Genomic DNA, 20,740 nt, shown 5'->3' with positions numbered 1-20,740 from the left:
TTTGTAGTTAATTACAGTATAGTATACTTCAAGTATTTTAAAAATAGTACACTTTTAGGTGCACTACAAGTAAACATAGGTGAACAGTAATGGACCACAAGGCGCCAACCTGCACACCAGGAGCACTTTTGGGGTTAAGTGTTTTGTCAGGAGGAGTTGGACTGGAACCTGCACACTTTCTGGTTTCTGCCTGGATGACGCCACCTCCTGAACACCTGCCACCCACTGCTCATATACTGCTGCTGCCCACTTTTTCATGTGCACACATAGTACACACATAGTACACATAAACTATATCCTCATGGCCCCTGCTGTTGCACAACTGGCTGGGGCACCTGCACCGTCCCCCGGCTACCCGGGTTCGATTCCCGCCCCGTGGGCCATAAAAACATTTATCCTCGTAAACTAAATGAAATGAGAATCTGTCATGCAGCCTCTCAATGATTCGTTTCTGGCTACAAGTGCAAGTAAATATACTTAGACTATTTCATCAACTATATCTAAGTATGAGCACTTACTACACTCATTGATGCTCTCATTGTGGTTGTTGTTTATGGTTGTAAAATGTGTTGTTAGGATTGCTCTTAAAAGCGTAAAAAATGTTTTTACCATGCTGTAAGTCACTTTGGTTAAAAAGTAAAATGTAATGCAAAGTATGAGTAAAGAGTAGACAAGACTGGCCCGGCACAAGGATATGTTTTGTTTTATTTTTAGAAGGGATCACTGATTCATTAGCTCAATCATGTTGGTGTACTTGAAAGTAAATTTAGAGACCACTACAATCTATTTTTGTGCCAAAATATAAATAGCTGCTACTCTTGCCCTGATTGTTGCTGATCTAAAGCAAACAGTGTGTGCCAGTGTTTCACATGACATGACACTATTTTTCTCAATTCTTCATTGATGTTACCAGCTCATGTATGCAGTGCACTTCCTACATGTCACAGCATTGTAACTATTCCTCAACTGTAGGTGACTCCATCTTCCTACGTGTCACAGCATTGCAACTATTCCTCTACTGTAGGTGACTCCATCTTTGTGCTTGAGATGTACTGTAGATTTGGAGCTACAAGATTTTCAGTTTTTAAAAATGCTGAAGGGACCAGATGAGACAATAGGTTTCATAATACTGTCCATGTTTCGCCATTTACTGCCTAACCTCGTGCTTAAAACATGTAAACTCAACTGAATCGTCTGAATAGTACCCTACATTTTGCAGAATTGCAGAATATCAATGATATAACGACCTCTCACTCTGAGGATGGTGGTGCTTTACGATTCAAAATAAATAAATAAATAATAATAAAAAACAAAGACATCAGGACTAAGAGCGTCCACAGTCAACAGTCTTGTCTGGGTACATATGGCATCTCAGTTATAGATGATCCTCTTAGTATCCAGTCTTCCTTCAGACCTTTTACTGACCTGACAGGTGATGAGGGACTGTCACTTTGTGACTAACGTAAGTGTACAGTAGCTACTGTAGTTAGATCTGTTTTGAGACAATAACATCCACAAGGTTATATACAGTGCCTATAGAAAGTCATCATACCCTTTTGAAATAGTTACTTTTTTTTGTCTTACAGCCTGAAATCAAAACCCATTTAAAAAAAAATCTCTTCCAGTTTTATTAACAAATTTAGCTGTACAACATCAAAATAATGAAAAAAAAGTAAACAGTTCTGAAAATTAATAAAAAAAATAAAAAGTAGAATAACAGGGTTGGAAAAGTCATCATACCCCTGACTTAATACTTTGTAAAGCTTCCTTTTGCTTTCATTACAGCCATAAATCTGTTTGGATGTCTCTATTATAGCTTTGCACACCTAGATAGGGGAATATTTGCCCAATTTTCCGTGCAGAAATGTTCAAATTTAGTCAAATTCTGTAGGGAATGGCGATGGACTGCTCTCTTCAAGTCAATCCACAGATTTTCTATAGGATTTAAGTCAGGGCTCTGACTTTGCCACTCAAGGATATTCACCATCCTATCCTTAGGCCACTGCTTTGTTCTTTTGGAAGTATATGTTTAGGATTATTGTCGTGTTGGAAGGCGAATGACCTCCCCATCCTCAGCTGTCTAGGAGAGGGACGCAGGTTTTCCTTAAGAATTTGGGTGTACTTGGCAGCACCCACTTTCCCTTCTATCCTGACCAATTGCCCAGTTCCCGCTGAAAAGAAACATCCCCACAACATAATGTTGCCCCCACCATGCTTCACACTAGGTATGGTGTGTTTTGGGTGGTGTACTGTGTTGGTTTTCGCCAAACATTGCGCTTGGAGTTCAGTGCAAAAACACATCTGGAATATTCTGCTACCATGTGGAAAAAGCTTTTATGGTCAGATGAGACTAAGATCGAACTTTTTGGAGACTAAGATTGAAGTTTTTGGACTGAGCTCCAGGCGCTAACCAAACACAGTATACACACCCAAACACACCCAAAACACACCATACCTACTGCGAAGCATGGTGGGGGCAACATTATGTTGTGGGGATGTTTCTCTTCAGTGGGGACTGGGCAATTGGTCAGGATAGGAGGGAAAATGGATGCTGCCAAGTACACCCAAATGATTGAGGAAAACCTGCAGCCCCCATGCTAGACAGCTGAATATGGGCAGGTAATTCGCCTTCCAACACGGCAATGGTCCTAAACATACTGCCAAAAGAACAAAGTAGTGGCTTAAGGATAGGATGGTGAATATCCTTGAGTGGCAAAGTCAGAGCCCTGACTTAAATCCTATAGAAAATCTGTGGATTGACTTGAAGAGAGCAGTCCATCGCCATTCCCTACAGAATTTGACTAAATTTGAACATTTCTGCACGGAAAATTGGGCAAATATTCCCCTATCTAGGTGTGCAAAGCTATAATAGAGACATATCCAAACAGATTGATGGCTGTAATGAAAGCAAAAGGAAGCTTTACAAAGTATTAAGTCAGGGGTATGATGACTTTTCCAACCCTGTTATTCTACTTTTTAATTTTTTATTAATTTTCGGAACTGCTGACTTTTTTTTCATTATTTTGATGTTGTACAGCTAAATTTGTTAATGAAACTGGAAAAGATTTTTTAAAAAATGGGTTTTGATTTCAGGCTGTAAGACAAAAAAAGTAACTATTTCAAAAGGGTATGATGACTTTCTATAGGCACTGTAGTTCCATTACCATAATTGGCTTGTGCAGGCACATGTAATGACATCACAATGGATAGATAGATAGTGATGAAGAGCCGGTCTGCTATGAAAAGAAAAGTGGGGTTGAACTAGTGCCCTTATTACAAAATCTTTACCGTCTGATGTCAATGGAAGAATGACAGACATGGAAAAAAAAAAAAACCCTAAATGAAGGTTCTCCTATTATTTAATCTTTTCAAATTGTCCATCAAAATGACTTAGTTGTGGCAGTGCTTTGTTTGAGGTTGGTTGATTCAGTTGACCAGTGCCAGGTTGAGCATGATCAGATTCTTCAGAGAGCAAAAAGACATGTGCGAATCATACAGCTCAGAGAAGAATGTGAAGGAGATGCGGGGGTCTTCTAAATAACACAGTACCAACTGGTCAGAGATGTCTGATATCTGTTGTCTGTGGTCCCCTTTCTGAGCAATACAGAACATACTGCTACTCCTTGTTCACTAGTGTCTGTGCTAGCCAAACTGTTTAATACAAATGCCCTCTATAAGAGGAGATACAGTATATAAGCAAAACATCTAAATCTAAAATATAATTTAATAGCAGTTTAAGATAAGGCTTGGGCATTATTTCTTGCTGTTCTGTCATACATTTTTAACAATGTGACTTCAAAAACGGCTTGAAATTGCTAGCCTAGAACATAAGGATAATAATAACAAAAAACCTTCCTTAAAGCCCATTCAACGTTTTGCACCACTGCAACACCAGATTCTCTACAATGGTTCAGTGTCGTCTCAAACTTAGTTCAAACTAGCAAATTTGACATATACAAATCATTTTGTAAATAAAAGCATATGTTCAGTTCTGTTGACACAAATAAAAGCTTGATGCTGTTCACAGTACATTGCTACAGCACAGTCCAATTTTCATTGACTGCAGTTTCGTTCTGCATTCAAGCCCACTCAAGCCCATTAAAAACATGCCTCACAGACTTTCTGCCTTATCTTTTCATTTTCCATACATAGTAGAGGCTGTTGAAATGCTGCTACTACTCTCTGACACCAATGCTCCCATTCCTCTTCTGAGCCTCATATGACCAGGAACCTCTCCTGCCCCCAAACCCCACCATGCTTTGCTAATCCATGGCCTGAAATAGTATAATATGCAGCTTTACTCATGCAATCTGGTGTGAGCCAATGATCTGATTTGCAAAACGTCACAGTTGGTCTTGTGTTGGGAGACAACATCCAAAGATAAATACCAAACATATAACATCAGGTGTCACAAGATCAGACTCTGTGGAATTTATTTGAAAACAAATACAAATGTAATATTATTTTGAAAATGCATTTAGTTCCATAAAAACATTCCTTGAAAATGTAACTTAAAAAGAAATTGCATTCTGAACACCTATAAACCTGACAACTTCTTACATTAATAAATGTGTTTCTGAAAGTTGTCTTATTATGATTAATAAAAGTAAGCTATCATCCACAACACTTATCAATGTGAATCACTAGCTCCCTGTGACGGCTAGTGGGATACTGGAGTCTGCAGTTAGGACACTCAAGGAAGCTCTCGTCCAGGGGACTGGACACTCTTGGTGATCCCTTGAGGCTCTGGACATGTTTCTCAAGCCCAGGACTGGTGACAGTTTTACTCTGCGCTTTATCCAACTAAGGAAAGTTCATAAAAAGGGTAAAAACAGCATTATAACCCCTTATGAACACCAATAGACCATGGTGTTACTCAAGTACTCACCTCATCCTCTAATTTGGAGATGTATTCCTGTGCTTTGCTCAGATCTTTTAAGACTTTGTGAAGGTGCTTCTGCAAGTGCTGTTTCTCACATGTCTGCGTTTCCACATTTTCAGCGAAGCGTGAAACCTTAAAAACAAAAGGTTCTTACAATGCTTTTAGGAAAGAATATGAAGTACAAATGTGAAGAGTTTTCTTTTAGAGGTCTGATGACTAAACCGTTTAAAGCAAAATTAAACTCTTCCAACGACAGGTTTGCAACATCAGGACCGTAAGCATTGCAGGAACCCAATGGGCAGGATCTTGACACGCGCAGGGAATTAGACACTTTAGTTTCATGATTCCCATGCAGGGCATTTGAAAAGCACTAAGGAATGCTACAGTATGTTCAGGTACAGTACTGTACCTGTTTTTCTAGTACGGCAATCCTGGTCTGTTTCTCTTGCTGTTTCTGCAACACCTCTTGCAGCTGCACCCCCTATAAAAAGAAGCATTTAGCAACAAAATGCATGAGGTTCTGTAGTGTGGAGGCTACAGAGCCTGAGGCCTGAGGCGTGGGAGCTATTCATCATAGTTGCTTTTTCCACTGGTTCATTAAAAAATCCTTGATTACTAACAACTGTATTTAACCAGAAATATGAAGACTTCAGCTGTGGCTTATAACTCACTTTGCTAAGTTCTCTCTTATGATCTTTCAGCTGCTGATGCATCTGACTCATTTCGCAATGCTTGTCTCTGATCTGGTGCTGCACTTGATCAAGTTCACACTGCTTGACCTGGATTTCCTTCTGCAGCTGGTCTAGCTCTGTCCATTTGCAGCAAAGAAGGTCTTGTATTTCACTCCGATCTCTATTGGCCTCTTCAATCTGGAGCCGCAACTGATCCAGTTCTTCCTGCTTCTCTTGAGTCTGTGTCTGAACCTGGCAAAGTTCTTCCTTTTTGTCATGAACCTCTCTCTTCACACGACCCAGCTCTGCCTGTGCCAGGGCAATACTTTGAAGCTCCTGCTTCAGCTGTTCTTCACAGGACTTCAGAGCCTTCTCATACTCCCCTTGTGATTCTCGACAACTCCTCTCTGCAATGCCAGAAAATGTCAAATGTTTGTGCTATGATTAGTCAATACATTAGATACTTACAAAATGCAAATATTACATGTTTTATTTCAAACCGAGTACGAGTAGCCTATCTATATGTATTTACTTACTGATATTTCTACCACAAAAATAAATACGCAAAGGCTATTTAGACCCTGGTACAAATATCAATGTATGATATTTGTACCAATGTATAATTAGGGCCTGAGCATCGATAGTGCAAAGCCCTATTGTTTTTGTAAGGATTCTTCTTCCCTTTTTTTGGGACCTTATTTTGACTTTTCTGAGGTGGTTCCCATGGTCGAAAACTCATGAACAAACACAAAGGCCCACTAGCGCCCCCTTATGCGACTCATCCCGTGGTTGGCATACAGTATACTTTCAGTGACACACCACAAATTTGGTAGGTGAGTCTCCCCAAGATTAACAACTTTTGTACAATGCATTAGCCACAGCCAACAGAAAGTGAGATAATTGGGATTTTACGCACATTAAAATATGATGAAATGTGATGCTGAAAGAGGTGCACCCCATGGGCGAAAACTCATTGGCCTCGGGTGTGGCCCAAAACTCCATAGTGCCCCCTTACTGTATGTCATTGCAACTTGTTGTTGGCATATTTCAGCTTTCATAAACCTACTCTCTAAGACAAACAACTTTTGTACAGACATGCCATTAGCCATCAACTTAATAGATATTATGATTATGATGATATCCTGATAACTTTGCCATGACAAGCCTTAACTGATTGATCTGAAACTTTGCAAAATACTGGATATCATTATTGGGATGACGTTCACATGTGTAATTCACATGCCTAGCATAGCACCACAGGACAAGCAGGACATGTGCCAGAAATTTTCTTAACAGGGTTACTCAACTACTGTAGAAACTCAAAAGGTCCACTCACCAAATTAAATCTTTCTAGGGTCAGGAACAGTCACAGTGTATTTCCAACATTAGAGCCACTAACAAAAAAAAGGCATTTTTTTTGTGCCACCAGTTCTTTCAATTTGGGCACAAAAGGTGTGAGGGCCAGGCGTAGGCACTAGTGCAAGTGCTCATTAGTGAGTGTACTCCTGTATCTGTTCTTTACCATAGTCATGCTTGAAAAGGCTGACTCACAAGAGTATGTTGAAGGGAACATGGTGAAAATGTGCAGGGCTATTTCCTGCTGCAGGGGCCATCTTCGTCCAAAAGGTGGCAGGGTCACAGAGAGATTTCTGCAGCACAAGGTTTTCCTGAAACTCAATCAGCTCTGTTAGAAGAGAAGCAGCACTAGCCCATGGGCAGACTTTCAGGGCTTCATTTGTGAATTCTGTCAAATCGTTCACCATGAATGGATTTTCATTCACAGCAAGACCTATTTTCCCAGAGGAAAATCTCTAAACTGGGTTTCAACATTTTCAATCAATTCGTCCAGGATTTCCACATATTTGTGATGCTGTGTTCCTGAAACTTGACTTTTCAGTTTTGGGAAGTGAAGCAGGCCCTCCTCCTGTATATCACCTCTGAATAGCTCCAGTTTCCTGAAAAGCATGGATAGCTGACATGAGATCACACTATGGGCGCCTCTCATTCGCCTTTTTATATATCCTCCCTTCCAAGCATCGATGATCAAGGAGAGAGGTTGAGAAGGGGCCACTGTGCTATTTTTGCCCTGAGCTTCACATTCAGATCACTGAGGTGTGGCAAGTGATGTCTGATAGAAATGCAGCAATTTCCATTTCATGGTTTTGCAGGAATTCCACAAATGGTTTTGCTTTTGGACTATTCTGCTTAAACAGACACGTTTCTAGCTCTTTCCGTAGAGTCCAAAAACTCTCCAGCACTTTTCCTTTACTAAGTCACATGACATTACTGTGCAGAAGCAAATCATCAAATTCTGCATTGACCTCTGAGAGGAGTGAGCGCAGCAAGTGATGCTGCAAAGCAGATGATGCCCTCAAAAAAGGACAAGTCTCATGTAGTCATGACTAAAAACCATCTGATGAATAATGCAGTGGTATGCTATGAGGTCGGGGTGATGAACCTTTAACACTAGAAGCGCCAAGCACCGGTCATTTGACCGCTGAGACGTATTACTTGAAGCGCCATGGTGGTTTGACCTAGATATACCTAGAACTGCCGGGCTGCGGTCTTTTGACCGCAGTGATTACAAAAAAAAAAAATATTTTCACTCGATTAAATTCCAGGACCCTACGTTCACAACTTTTCTTAAATACGCGTGTTTTATCACCCAGTATTTTTACATGATCAAAAGCACACCGGTACAAGCTATTTTAGAGCTATTTTGCTCTTACTTATACGAAAACACTGCAGTGTCACGTTCGGCCATGTTTTTTCAGGCTGCTGTTATCTTTTCTCACAGCAGATGGCGCAAGGGCTCCTGTCAGTCATGAGAATAATATTTTACCATAAAACATGTAGTTTATATATGTGCAATATGTATTATATGTGTGATTGATTTTAATAACTATTTTTCATTTACATGGCAAAGTCTATGGAGGCGATTTACAGTGGTAAAATGCAAGTTTGTTTTGAAAACGCTGCGACCTTGTTCTATTAGGCATAGGCCTAGGATATGTGTGTAAAACATATTTTCAGCTGAAATTCGTCGTAGCCTATAGGCCTAGCCTATTTAAATTAGTTTCGGCCAAATCATTCATCTGCGCACAACTGGACTTGGGCAAAGTTCTCTTATGGATTTATTTGGGCTTACTTAGTATGCCTAGGCTACGTACATTTATAGTTGTATATCTTCTAAGTTGTATATCTTCTATTTGTATCTTTTAAAGCTCAGACTAATGCATACACATTTTCTTACATATTTGCTGTAAATAAACCACTATTTACTATCGATTTAGCAAACAGATACCTCTGTTAGAAAGACACAGTGATATGTGGCGCAACGCTATCGCCCTCGTCTAGCATGCAACGACCCGGGTTCAATTCCAGCCATGAGCGAAATTTTGTAGGCCTAGCTTACATTGACTGAATTCAATGACTGTTTTTCAACGTCGACGAACAATTATTTTTCGTTAATCGTTTTTAATAACAAACTATCTGGAATAAACAAACGGCGGGGCTTGATATCAGCGAGCTGTTCTTGAACGATACCTCTGCATCTGTCCATTCCCATGCAGTTCCTCCTGCACGAAGGCTATCACATTGTCTATGTCCGACTGATTTCGCCTCCTGCACAGTCCAAGTTCACGACACCGCCTCTTCAAGGTCCGGATAGAAATCACAATACTGTTTACCATTAGCGAAAAAAATATTGTTCGTCGTCGTTGAAAAACAGTCAACGAATTCAGTCAATGTAAACTACAAAATCCCACTCCAGCTGGTATTGAACCCAGGTCGATTGAGTGCTAGACGAGAGAGAAAGCATTGCACCACTTGACGCTGTATGGATGACCAATAATCAATGGAGAGGGAGATAAATGCTTATTACCCTCTTTTAATGAAACAGCAGTCTGCTCAACTTACCACGGATAATGCTTCATAAGTCACAAAAACGAACGCAATGTTTAGGACAGTTTGCCATTTTGACAAAATGACATTTTGTCATTTTTGACACCTCATTTTAGAGCTCCGTTCAGTTGTTCAGTTCAGTTATTATTGCCTATTATTATTGTTCAGTCTCGGATTTGGAGAGGCACAACGACGCTTACAGGCGGCCGATGATCGGCGCAGCACTTTAGGCCTACATAACACACTATCCATTGCAAACATAGCCTATTTGAAACCTTCGCACATGGAGGCATTCAATAGATAGATAGATAGATAGATAGATAGATACTTTATTGATCCCCAAGGGGAAATTCAAGAAAGAAGAAGAGGAGAAAAAAATAGAAGAGCAATTAGCATAGGCTATTGTCTTGTGCGATCATTCCCCTTCCCCCATACACTCGTCTAACCAGTTCACTTAGGACATCACCTATGCGGCATTGAGGACAACAATTTTGCTCTCTCCATCTGCCTCCCTCCGAGGAACAAGATACTTCTCCCTAAATGAATGAAAATTGTTTTAGAAAGTAGCCGCGGTAGCCTGTAAAATGCGGCATAAAATCCTGGCTGTGTTATTGAAACCAGACTAGGTTAGGCGTCGTCTTTCCAGGTTTGTGGTCATTTTCGGCTGCGCGAGCATAGGCTACCTATTAAATGAATAGAAGTGAATTTGGGGAGTGAATTAGAACCAGCCACCCATTCATTTTAGAACTTAGATTATCTGCCCAAACCCGAACTGCGGGCCGGTGTTACGGATCTCGAGATCCAACAACACCGGTAACAACACCGGTGCTGGGTCGAAATTGTTCATCCCTCGGTTATCTGTCGGGTCAGGCTCCTAATCACAGAACGCATGCCTCCGTTTTAAAATAGCCTATAAATAACATTTCTAAGTAACATACAAAATGTAAAAAAGAAATATAAAAAATGAAATACTATGAACAAGTTGAAAGTCAAGTTTGCTTAAGGTTTTTTTTTTTTTACCTCAAACAACACAAATCAACACAAATAAATGAACAAACAACTCAAACGTGCTGTAGCCTATGTCATAATGAAACAATCACAGACTATCAACACGGTCTGACACGAATGACACATGGCTTCGTGCAAACTGAATTTATGACCAAACGATTTGATTGGTGCACGAAGCGCCATCTAGCTATCATTATGTGTAAGTAACAGCGTCCCAGTCTGAGGACTCAGCGGTCTTTTGACCGCCTCAGCCACGCTTTCAATAGTTCACACCAGCGCGGCGCTTCTAGTAGGACGTCAAAGCGGTCTAATGACCGGGGCGCGGCGCTTCTAGGTATAAGTGGGTCAGAACGGCAAGGCCCTTCTAGTGTTAAGCGGGATACTAATCCCCTCTCTCACTCAGTCATACTTGGGGCTCCATCAGTAGCAATGGAAACAACATGCTTCAGGTCTATTTCTCTGTCTCACAACATCTCCATCACAGCTTCATCAGTAGCAATGGAAACAACATGCTTCAGGTCTATTTCTCTGTCTCACAACATCTCCATCACAGCTTCATCAGTAGCAATGGAAACAACATGCTTCAGGTCTATTTCTCTGTCTCACAACATCTCCATCACAGCTTCATCAGTAGCAATGGAAACAACATGCTTCAGGTCTATTTCTCTGTCTCACAACATCTCCATCACAGCTTCATAAATGTCATCCCCTCTTGTATGGCCATGAAGGGTTGTGAGGCCTAGCACATCTTCGAAGAATTCCCCCATCTCTTCATCAAAAACTCTGACAAACAGCAGACGTTGGGCATTATTGGTGTTGTCTGTGGATTCATCCAAAGCCAATGAAATGCATTTAGCATTAACAGCAGATTTCATTTGGTTCAATAAATCATCAGCAAGGATTTCTGTTCATCTTACTGCAGTTGAATCAGAGAGGGATATTTGATTTACTTTTTGTATGATGTCATCTTCTTGAGTTCTCTCAAACAGAGTGATTGCTACTTCATTCATGCACTCCTTCACGATATCTGCGTCAGTGAAAGTTTTTTTGTGCTTGCCTAAGACCCACTCCCAGTGAGGCTACAGTTGCATGCTCCTGTTGTGCAACTGTCCTGACTATCATAGTGCGTGTTGCTTGATATGATGCTTGCATTTGACTTATTTTTCTGGTCCTTACCTCTGAGTTTTGTGGGTAATTCTGCTCAAAGTGGCCATGCTTTGTGTCATAATGACGTTTCACAAATACATATTTGTCAGTCCACTTTGTCTTAAACTTGTGATTTTTGGAATCCACCTTTCGCTTTTTGTCAAGTTTGGAGCACACACCATGATTTTTGCTTAGCTTGCTAAAGATACAAATACTGTTCGCAAATCGTTGTTGTAGGCTAGCTTGTGTGACCCGAACGGACCGACAGACTCAGAACCATGGAGGTATTATAAGAACTGGAGAAAGTGAACAAGTCCCGCCCCCATTCATTTCAATGGGAATGCTAGACTAGTGAAAATTGCCAAATTTGAACGATTTTTTCAGGCTTCAACATGGCGTTTCAAGGGGCTTGTTTCCGGTGCCGTTTTACTTAGCCAATTAAGTGCCAGGTTACTGATTGACGTAAGGTACAGAAGGAGAGCTAGTGCCCACACTAAGCTCGTGCATGAGCTAAGGGTGGATCAGCCACCAATCAGCATGAGGAAAACTATGGGAAAACGGCACCGGACATGATGTATTTCGGGGAAAATGGCGACGAGGAAGTGCCTTGCTAATCGGCGAAGCTAATCAGTCAAATCCTGACCCCCTGCTCAGAACACTCGCAGCTACAATGAGTTGTCATATGGTTGTCATAGTGATGTTATATTCAACCACTCATAGGATTGGGCGTGATCGGAGACACAAGCAGAAATCACGTCAAAGAAATCTGTAGTAGACCGGGAGGAGTCGGCAGCAGTAGGTTATGCAGCATATGCACCGAATTTTGCTGCTGCTAGACTTTAGTTAATTTCGGACGTGGTATGCTGACGATTTGCCGGGTTTCAGATATAGAAATATGTCAAATGTATGACTTTCATGCAAATAATGATCTGCTGGTAACGTTTGCAAAATAGCAATTTTTGAAAACTGACTCAGAAGAACAGGACTTTCAATATATGGTCACAATATTGAACAATTATCGTTTTTAATTTAAGAATCCTTATAAATGTCAACATTTTACATTAGTGAATCCCTCAGTGTACTTGCTTTTCCAGCGTTTTTCCTTGGTTTCAAGTGAGCTTGTGAAAATGTTTTAGCCCGACCCCTTGATCAAAATGAGAATTGGGATAGCCCTTGCTCTCATGTGAACATGCAAAACTAAGGGGAAGGGGTAAGAGAGAATTGGGATTCAGCTCCTTGCCTCCCTGAAATATACATAATAGTTGGGGGGTGCTCACACTTACTTCCTGTCAAAGGAGAAGTGCTCAATAACACAGATTTAGGCAGATTTGTTTACAATATTTGAGAGAAATAGGCCTTTTGTGTATAGAGAAAGTCTTTGAGTTCAGCTCATGATAAATGGCAGCAAAAACAGAAGTGTTGCGTTTCATTTTGTTCAGTGTACACAATAGCGTGTTACTGTTACCTTTTCATGGTTTAGATTAACCTCTGGTCTCTCATGGCAACTGTGATGGTATGGAAATAAACTGGTGATCAAACCTCACCTCTTGAATCAGGATCTTTGTGCTGCTGCTGCTGGATGGCTACACTGGTGCCACTCTGCTGCTGCTCTAGTTGGTAGATTCTGGCCAGCACTGCAGTGACATAAGCCTCTCTCTGCTGATCATAAGCCAGCCACTGCTGGTTCTTCTCCAGGGCCTTCTCAATAGGCAAAATAAAAGCAAGAGAGGGAAATGGAAAAGAATACCAGCAGAAACATTATGCCCTGGGAAGCTGTCCAAAAGCTAATTTTCAGAAAATGCCCACATCACTTCAAAGAATAAGATGATGTGAAAAACACAAACAGCAGGGTAACCTCGTACATAACTAGGTCTTAAATCTGCTTTGGGAGATAAAATGCAAAGAAACTGTTATCACACTCACATCTCGCAGGAGCTCCTGAACTGTTTCAACATCAGATGCAGGTTTATAGACCTATCAAAAATAACAATAACACTGTTCAACCTTTTCATCATCACACATGTAACTAGCCTTGATTTAAAATAAAATAACAATAATAAAACAATTCTATTCTATTCTGTAACAGAGCAACTGTTAGCTCTCTGTAACAGGTCTAATCATTTCCAAATTCATCCTATTCCTGACCATGAGACTGCTCCAGACTAGGATAATGAGTTCAAACACAGGCACAACACTGCCACCTCCTGGAGAGTATATAGGCATGATATAGATACTGTACATTCCGCCAGGCTTGCCAACTGCAGCTTTATTGTTACATTACATTTTGTGCCTGAAATCCACCTTTCTGGTGCCAATTGTTCAATAGAGATTTCAGCTATTGGATTGAATCAAACTTTGAAGTATGCATGAAGCACACATTCAGCCATGTAGGCTACTAGCCTGGGTCCCATCCTGCCTTGCGCGGTGATTTCTTTCACGCTGCTAAGGCAGTCTGGAAACTAACACCCACATTTTCGCCGGATGTTGGTGGCCAATCACAGAACAGGGGAGAAAGCAAGACCATGATGAGCTATGCACAGACGCATTTGATAGACATCCGTGGCGCCCAATGAACGGATCTGGGCATTTTTTAAATACGAGAAAATGAACGTCTGGTTGCCAGACCACGTCTTATTTGAGAAGTGGTAGGCGCTAGCCAGGCTAGTAGGCTACAGTATTCTGTGACATTACCTGTAACTCTGCCGGTTGTATGTTTTCCAGTTCATGGCACCTAGCAGAGACTGCCACCAATCTATTCTTGATGTCTTCTGTCTCAGTTTTTAGTGACTGAAGCAGTTTGGCTCGCTCCTCAACTTCTCTGATATGCAGGTTCATCTGAAAGGACAGAGGCTTTATCCTTTCTGATTGCATGACACTGAAGAGTGAAGTAGAGCCCGACTGATACATCGGTGTCATGGTTATTTTGGTAACACTTTACATTACATATCGGTAATAAGTGGGTAATGTTATGGTAATATATATGCAATTTCATAGTAATAATATTTTTAAACCACATATTGCAAATAATTAATGTGTAATTTCTAGACAATTACTGTGCAATTACCATACAACAACAATGCAAATAACTTGGGTAAGATAAAATGGTAATAACTGCTGTAAATATGTACTTACCAAAGCAATAAATATTTAGGATTTACAAATTGTGACATAATATTTCTGTAATTATACCAACATGATGTTGCAATGAAGGACTACATTACATAGTAACTTCTAAGTGTTATGGCACAATTACACAGTGGTCAAAGTTTTTGTAGTAGTTAGTTTGATGGTAAAATGTGACCCGTTATCTGTTATTATGATGAAATAAATAAGGTTATTTCACAATAACTATATGGTATCAGGGCTGTAAAATACTGTTTTGTCTTTTCGAAAGGATTTCAACAACTCCCAACAGTACAGAAAACCTTTCGAAAAGACAAAACAGCATTTTACAGCCCTGATACCATATAGTTATTGTAAAATTACCTCATTTATGTCATCATAACAACAGATAACAGGTCACATATTATGTTACAATAAGTAAATCCTAAATATTTATTGCTTCAGTAAGTACATATTTACAGCAGTTATTACCATTTTATTTTACCCTTAAATCCACGTTATTTGCATTGTTGTCATATGGTAATTGCACAGTAATTGCCTAGAAATTACACATTAATTATTTGTAATATGTGGTTTAAAAATATTATTACCATTAAATTGCACACATATTACCATAACATTACCCACTTATTACCGATCTGTAATGTAAAGTGTTACCGTTATTTTTATATGAAGTAAAGGAAAGCCAAATACTGATCCTTCATCTAAATTTCTTGTCTTTTCATTGCTGCGCTGTAAACGTGTGGCAGCTTTTTTTTACGTGACAGGCAAGTGTGTTGGAAGCATTTCCATCCAAAAGAGACAATGAAGAGATGTTTTATATGGTATGCTATTTGTACCCTGGTGCAAATATAAGTGAATGATATTCGTACCCCGGTGCACACAACAATGTGTTCTATTTAACTTTTTTCAACTGTTTGCATGCTAAATCTTTACTTGTCACAAAATTTTCTAAACATGTCTTTCAAACACCATAGCCCCTGGCCAAACCTGCAAAACTATAGGGAGGGAAAGTAAGCTCATCGCCTCCTGCTGGTTGCGTTCCTAGAGGCTAGCGGGAGTGGATGGGATTTTCTTTTAGAAAAAATATATCTCGGCCCACAATGGGAACTTAGTTAAATGCCTTCTATATGCTATGCATTGGGGTCCGCTCTATTGCTTCTAGTGGTCATACTTAATTTTTTTGAATCAGTTTAATAGTTTTAAGTTTTTTTGTAACATGGTGATAACGAACTACAGTAGCATGTGACGTCACCAGTTTGGGCATAGACTATAGTTCTACAGTATACAGTCTATGAGTTTGGGCGCTTCATCTCCAACTAATCAAAACAGCAATTTGCTAAACTGGCTTTACATATTTTTGTAATAACAGAGAGCGATGTAAACCGTGCAGTGATTATCTTTATGGTGAGATAAATTGTGTTGTGCTCCTACTCACACAAGAGCTGGCAGTAAGTGTGATTGTCAACTAACTACCTAACTAGCTAACAGGCTAATAAACAAACCATGCTAGATGAGCAATGTCGAAGGGTAGCATTTCCGCATCACAATCCGTACAGCGGCGCTTCCGTAACAGAAATCCGGACAGTAATACTTTGTAACAAATGTACAATTCATAACTTCCAGGTATACCGTGGAAAACTGTGTTTTGTCCTCTTTGATCTCCTTCACACCTTGACCTAATCCAAGCCAACTGAAGACGACATTTTATCGGTAAGCACAATGACAGCCGAGCGGCATTTTAAAAATGGCGGTGGGCAACGATCTCGCGTTGAATGGTTATTGATAATGATCATTTTTAACCTAAATTGCGTGTTATAAGGTTAATAAAAACCCCATTTTAATGGCGGTTTAAAAGCAATGTTCCTGAGTAGTTGGAAACGACCTGTGGTGAACATGCCATTTTTCTTAATGAACAATATCAGGGATATGAGGTCTTTAAAGTCAATTTAAAAGTAAATATAATTGATAATTTATATTTTAAATTGTGTATTAATGAAATCTAGCTACTATAAAACACCCTGCACGATGAGTCACAAGTCACGTCACTTGTAGTTGTAGTCCATTTATGAAATGAAAAGAGCAAACATTTATTTTTATTTTTTTTTAAATAAGGCTAAATAGGGTCTGATATTTTCACAGTTAGTAGATTATTACTGTATGCAGACTGAAAAATATTTTGGTGGATAAGATCGTTGGTATAGCTGCGTAGTATTTATTTGAAAAGTCGGTCTATGGGACTTAACATTGGAGCTGCTCTTCGATAGGAACGCAACCGTTTGGGGCGCTGGTTTTCCCTTACACTCAGGGCTGTACAGTGCGAGCAGGTCGTCGCAAATGCTACTAAAAATATATTAGTGTGAGTAGACAAAATAAAATGCGCGCACACGTGCGAGTACTGATTTCAACCCTTTCATTCGCATTTTGCTCCTAAAATGAATCCACACCAAGTGGATCAAAGTAGCCTATAGCCAATTTCGCGCATCTGTATACAAATTTCAAAGTTGACAACTTTTACGCACCTGGCTGGACACTCACGCTTTCAGAATCAACCTAGTGCTCTCACACACACGCAAATGTCACTCCAAATCCATTCTTTTTTTCTTCAATCTGTTCGGTGACTATGTAGAAATTACCAGTGAAACGGTAAACCATGATAAAAATGTTGACTCACATTTACCATGTTCATTTCAAATATTATTATTATCACGGTTGATAAACACGGTGTGGAAACCGTGGACTTATATGAAACAAAAATTGTATCCTACTGATTCTGTTGTCTAAATGATGGATTTAACCACGATTCGGTGTAGGCTACACCTGCTTTAAAAAGGCGGAACATTTTCATAGCAAATGTGCGCTGTATCATATAGCCACTCTGCACCTTTTACTACGTTCACATTAAATCCATTCCACTAACGTTATCCGTATACCGTAACGTTTTATTTTGAGCACTGGTTGTCACTCATTGGATATAACAGATACCAAACTCCAAGTCAAGTCATGGTAGAGTAAGCACCCACCCAGCCAATTAAACATGACTAAGGAAAAAGTGAACGGGACAACTCACAATGCCATGCCACGGTAGGCTACCTAAATCATAGAAGTTAACATTGCTGGACACTCATCTTTTTTATTACACCAGAAATATTTGTCTTTACCTTTGTTCGTTTTTTGAACATTCATGTTATTTAATGAAAACATGTATCCTTGAACAATGCGTGACTATTTTTCTAAAACCGAATGAAACCTAAATATGTTCACGTATACGGTACTTCTGAAAGTGACAGGCACTCAATTAGACCTACACACCACCACTGTAATAGGCCTATCATTAAAGACAAGTGTAATCAATATGAAGTATTCAAATAAGCCTACTGAATATTTTAAGCTATATTATGCAGACCCTAAAATGCTATAACTTGTTAACAATATACACAAATTCTGAATTCAAAATGAAATAGAAACAAGACAAGCCATTTTCTGTGTGTGTGGAGGGTTTGAGCAGAGACTAGGATTGCCACTGCTGTGAATGATCTGTATCCTGCTTAAGGCAATAAGGTTTTCAAGGAAATTTCATAGTGCTCCTAATTTTTTTTCTGTGCTCCTACATTTTTTCATTTAGGAGCACCTGTGCTCCTCGTGAAAAAGCTAAGCGTACAGCCCTGCCATACACTAATTCTCAGTGTTTCACACAGTTTTCAATTTCCTACAACATAATTTGCAAAACAAGCAGAGAGAGGCCAATCACTGGCCTGTCATTCAATGTCACCATCTCTAGGCTAAACATAGCCATAAAACAAAACAGCTGGTAGGCCTACAGGTAGGCCTAGGCCTAATTGTAATGTCATATAGTGCCAAATGCAGCCATACTTAGATTCTGCTTACTGTATGTTATATAATAATAGCATAATATTCAATATTCATTATTGAATGCTTCGGAGGTCGCAGGTCTAGTGCTACCATAGACGGTAAAAGAAAGTGCTACCTGGCATGTCACTTTTTGGGTAATTCCGCCGAATGAATGCCATTTCTGTCCCCAGGGGATTATGTACATTTTAACACACAATTTTTACCCCAAAGCCACTTTTTATTGTTAACTAATGCTCACTGCATACTAACTAGGTGCAAATTCCAGGTACATTGTTCAGAACATAGGACAAAAACACCCTAAAACACTGAAAATCAGCCTTTTTGTGCTGTCCCCAATGCTAAAATCTACATTTCACCATGAAATATTATTCCTAAAATCACTCTGAAATCTTCTTTTATTTTTATTGTTATGTACATCTATGTCCCAACTATGTGTCTAACATGTAATTTTCATAACAAATTCAAATATTTTTACTTAAAATACTAATTATAGGTGCGTCCCCAGGTTTTGACTCATTCCTGTTACCCCAACATATTTTCCCTCCTGAAAACATTGGAGTATTTGACAAATCACATATTTAGCTGAAAATTAGATCATTAAGCCCTCTAAAGGCCAAAGGAAGGCCAAAAGTAAGTTCTTTCATTTTTATTTCTTGAATATCTTATGAAATTGTACCTCTGAGAGACTCGGGTCAATCTAAAATCTCATTCCTGTTACCGAAATTATTTTTTAAAGAAACCATTAACATCAAAAAATATTGAGTGATATTAAAGCATTAGTATGTGTTCAATGTCCTCATGAAGTTAGAATAGACATCAGGTGGCCATACTTAATTTATTTGCATATTTTATGCAAAAAAACTCATTGCTGTTACTCTCATTGCTGTTACTTTTACTAAGAATAATAGCACTGAAAGCCATACAAAAAATTAAAATAGTCCCTTGAGTTTGACCAAAACATTTTTTGAATACTTTCATTTGTGTGTTGATAGATTCTGTGAAAAAAAATTCTAAAAAAATAAGTTTATTTTTGGAGGTTTTCAACTAGCAAATGGCACTCATTCGGCGGAATGTCCCTTTTATCATAATTATGATGGCGGTGGCAGGTAGCTGCTAGAGGTACCAGGTGGAGGTAACGTTAATTTATAGAAAATCCATAGCAGCTACCTTACATATTGATGGAGGGCTCAAACTAATGCAAATAAATAGATCTCAATGAACGTGATACTTATCCAGCTAGCTGTCACAGTTAAGTCATCTTCTGAGTTAACAAAGATCAGGTTTTATAATGCAGCTGCTAGCTTTATTTCTAATGTTAGTAACATTAGCTTGCTAATGCTAAATTGCGTTGAGATTTACAAACATTGAAAGTCAGGAAATGACACTAGAACTACCATTCCGCAAACAGAATAAGCTACTTAATATATTAGGCATACAGCAATTTCATTAAGCTTTACGTCTTCACATAAAGTTAATGTTAATGTTAACGGTTAGTTCCTCAATGGTGATAACTTGTTAGCTAGCTAGCTAGCTTGTTAGCCACCAATAATTAAACATCCAATTACCCGACACCCTGCAAAGCAGTGATGTTTTTTCATTTCTCTCTGTATTTACGGATTAATTACTAACATCCAAGCCATATAGTTCACTACATACTGTTGGTGAAGGTGATCCTGCTACACTTGCTATTCCTCCTGCACGGTAGAACCAATGATCTACGCTTGAACTAGAACTACACCCGATTACCACCTACGTTGCGTCATTCTTCAAGTTTGCGTCTCAGCAATGTTTGAGATGTAGGCTGCCGCTGCTGCCCGTGGCATGTTTCCCTTGCAAGGTGTTTGGGTCTGTGGGACCCTTTTCAATGTTTGCTTTCAGAAAAAATATGATGTTCATTATTTCTCCTAGCTCAATAATGTGGCGGGTAGCCTACACCAGACCCAGGAACATTGGCTGAGTAACAAAAACATGCACACAGACAAAGCAGCTATGCCTATTATTATATCTTTCTGTGTGCTTGCCTGGATCTGAGCCTGCCGTAGTAGGCCTACCTATGCATATTCCCATTGGTGCAAATAGTTATTTCTAGTTTGAGAGAGAGTATGCTATATAGTTCATACTGGTGTCGAATGTG

At 39.4% G+C, this 20,740-nt stretch overlaps 1 protein-coding gene across 1 annotated transcript; it reads right to left on the bottom strand.

Moving 5' to 3' along the window:
* Positions 1-4,431: 4,431 nt before the first annotated feature.
* Positions 4,432-20,328, bottom strand: LOC134064099 (centrosomal protein of 55 kDa-like). The gene is made up of 8 exons (XM_062519903.1): positions 20,263-20,328; positions 14,302-14,445; positions 13,534-13,584; positions 13,155-13,308; positions 5,554-5,960; positions 5,292-5,363; positions 4,889-5,014; positions 4,432-4,803 (listed from the first exon to the last, which is right to left on the bottom strand). Exons 2-8 carry the CDS (start codon positions 14,443-14,445, stop codon positions 4,615-4,617), a joined length of 1,143 nt encoding a protein of 380 aa, XP_062375887.1. The 5' UTR covers positions 20,263-20,328; the 3' UTR covers positions 4,432-4,614.
* Between the last annotated feature and the right edge of the window lie 412 nt (positions 20,329-20,740).

This window comes from Sardina pilchardus, chromosome 18 (genome assembly GCF_963854185.1).
Source record: "Sardina pilchardus chromosome 18, fSarPil1.1, whole genome shotgun sequence".
NCBI classification, from domain to species: Eukaryota; Metazoa; Chordata; class Actinopteri; order Clupeiformes; family Clupeidae; genus Sardina; species Sardina pilchardus.
This window is presented reverse-complemented; position numbering and strand designations above follow the sequence as displayed.

Bases quoted from the DNA above. Each gene is read 5' to 3' on its own strand.
- LOC134064099 (XM_062519903.1), bottom strand. From the start codon at position 14,445: ATGAACCTGCATATCAGAGAAGTTGAGGAGCGAGCCAAACTGCTTCAG. The intron at 13,585-14,301 runs GTAATGTCACAG...TATTTTTGATAG, and splicing joins TACAACCGGCAGAGTTACAG to GTCTATAAACCTGCATCTGA. The intron at 5,015-5,291 runs GTACAGTACTGT...TTTGTTTTTAAG, and splicing joins TTGCCGTACTAGAAAAACAG to GTTTCACGCTTCGCTGAAAA.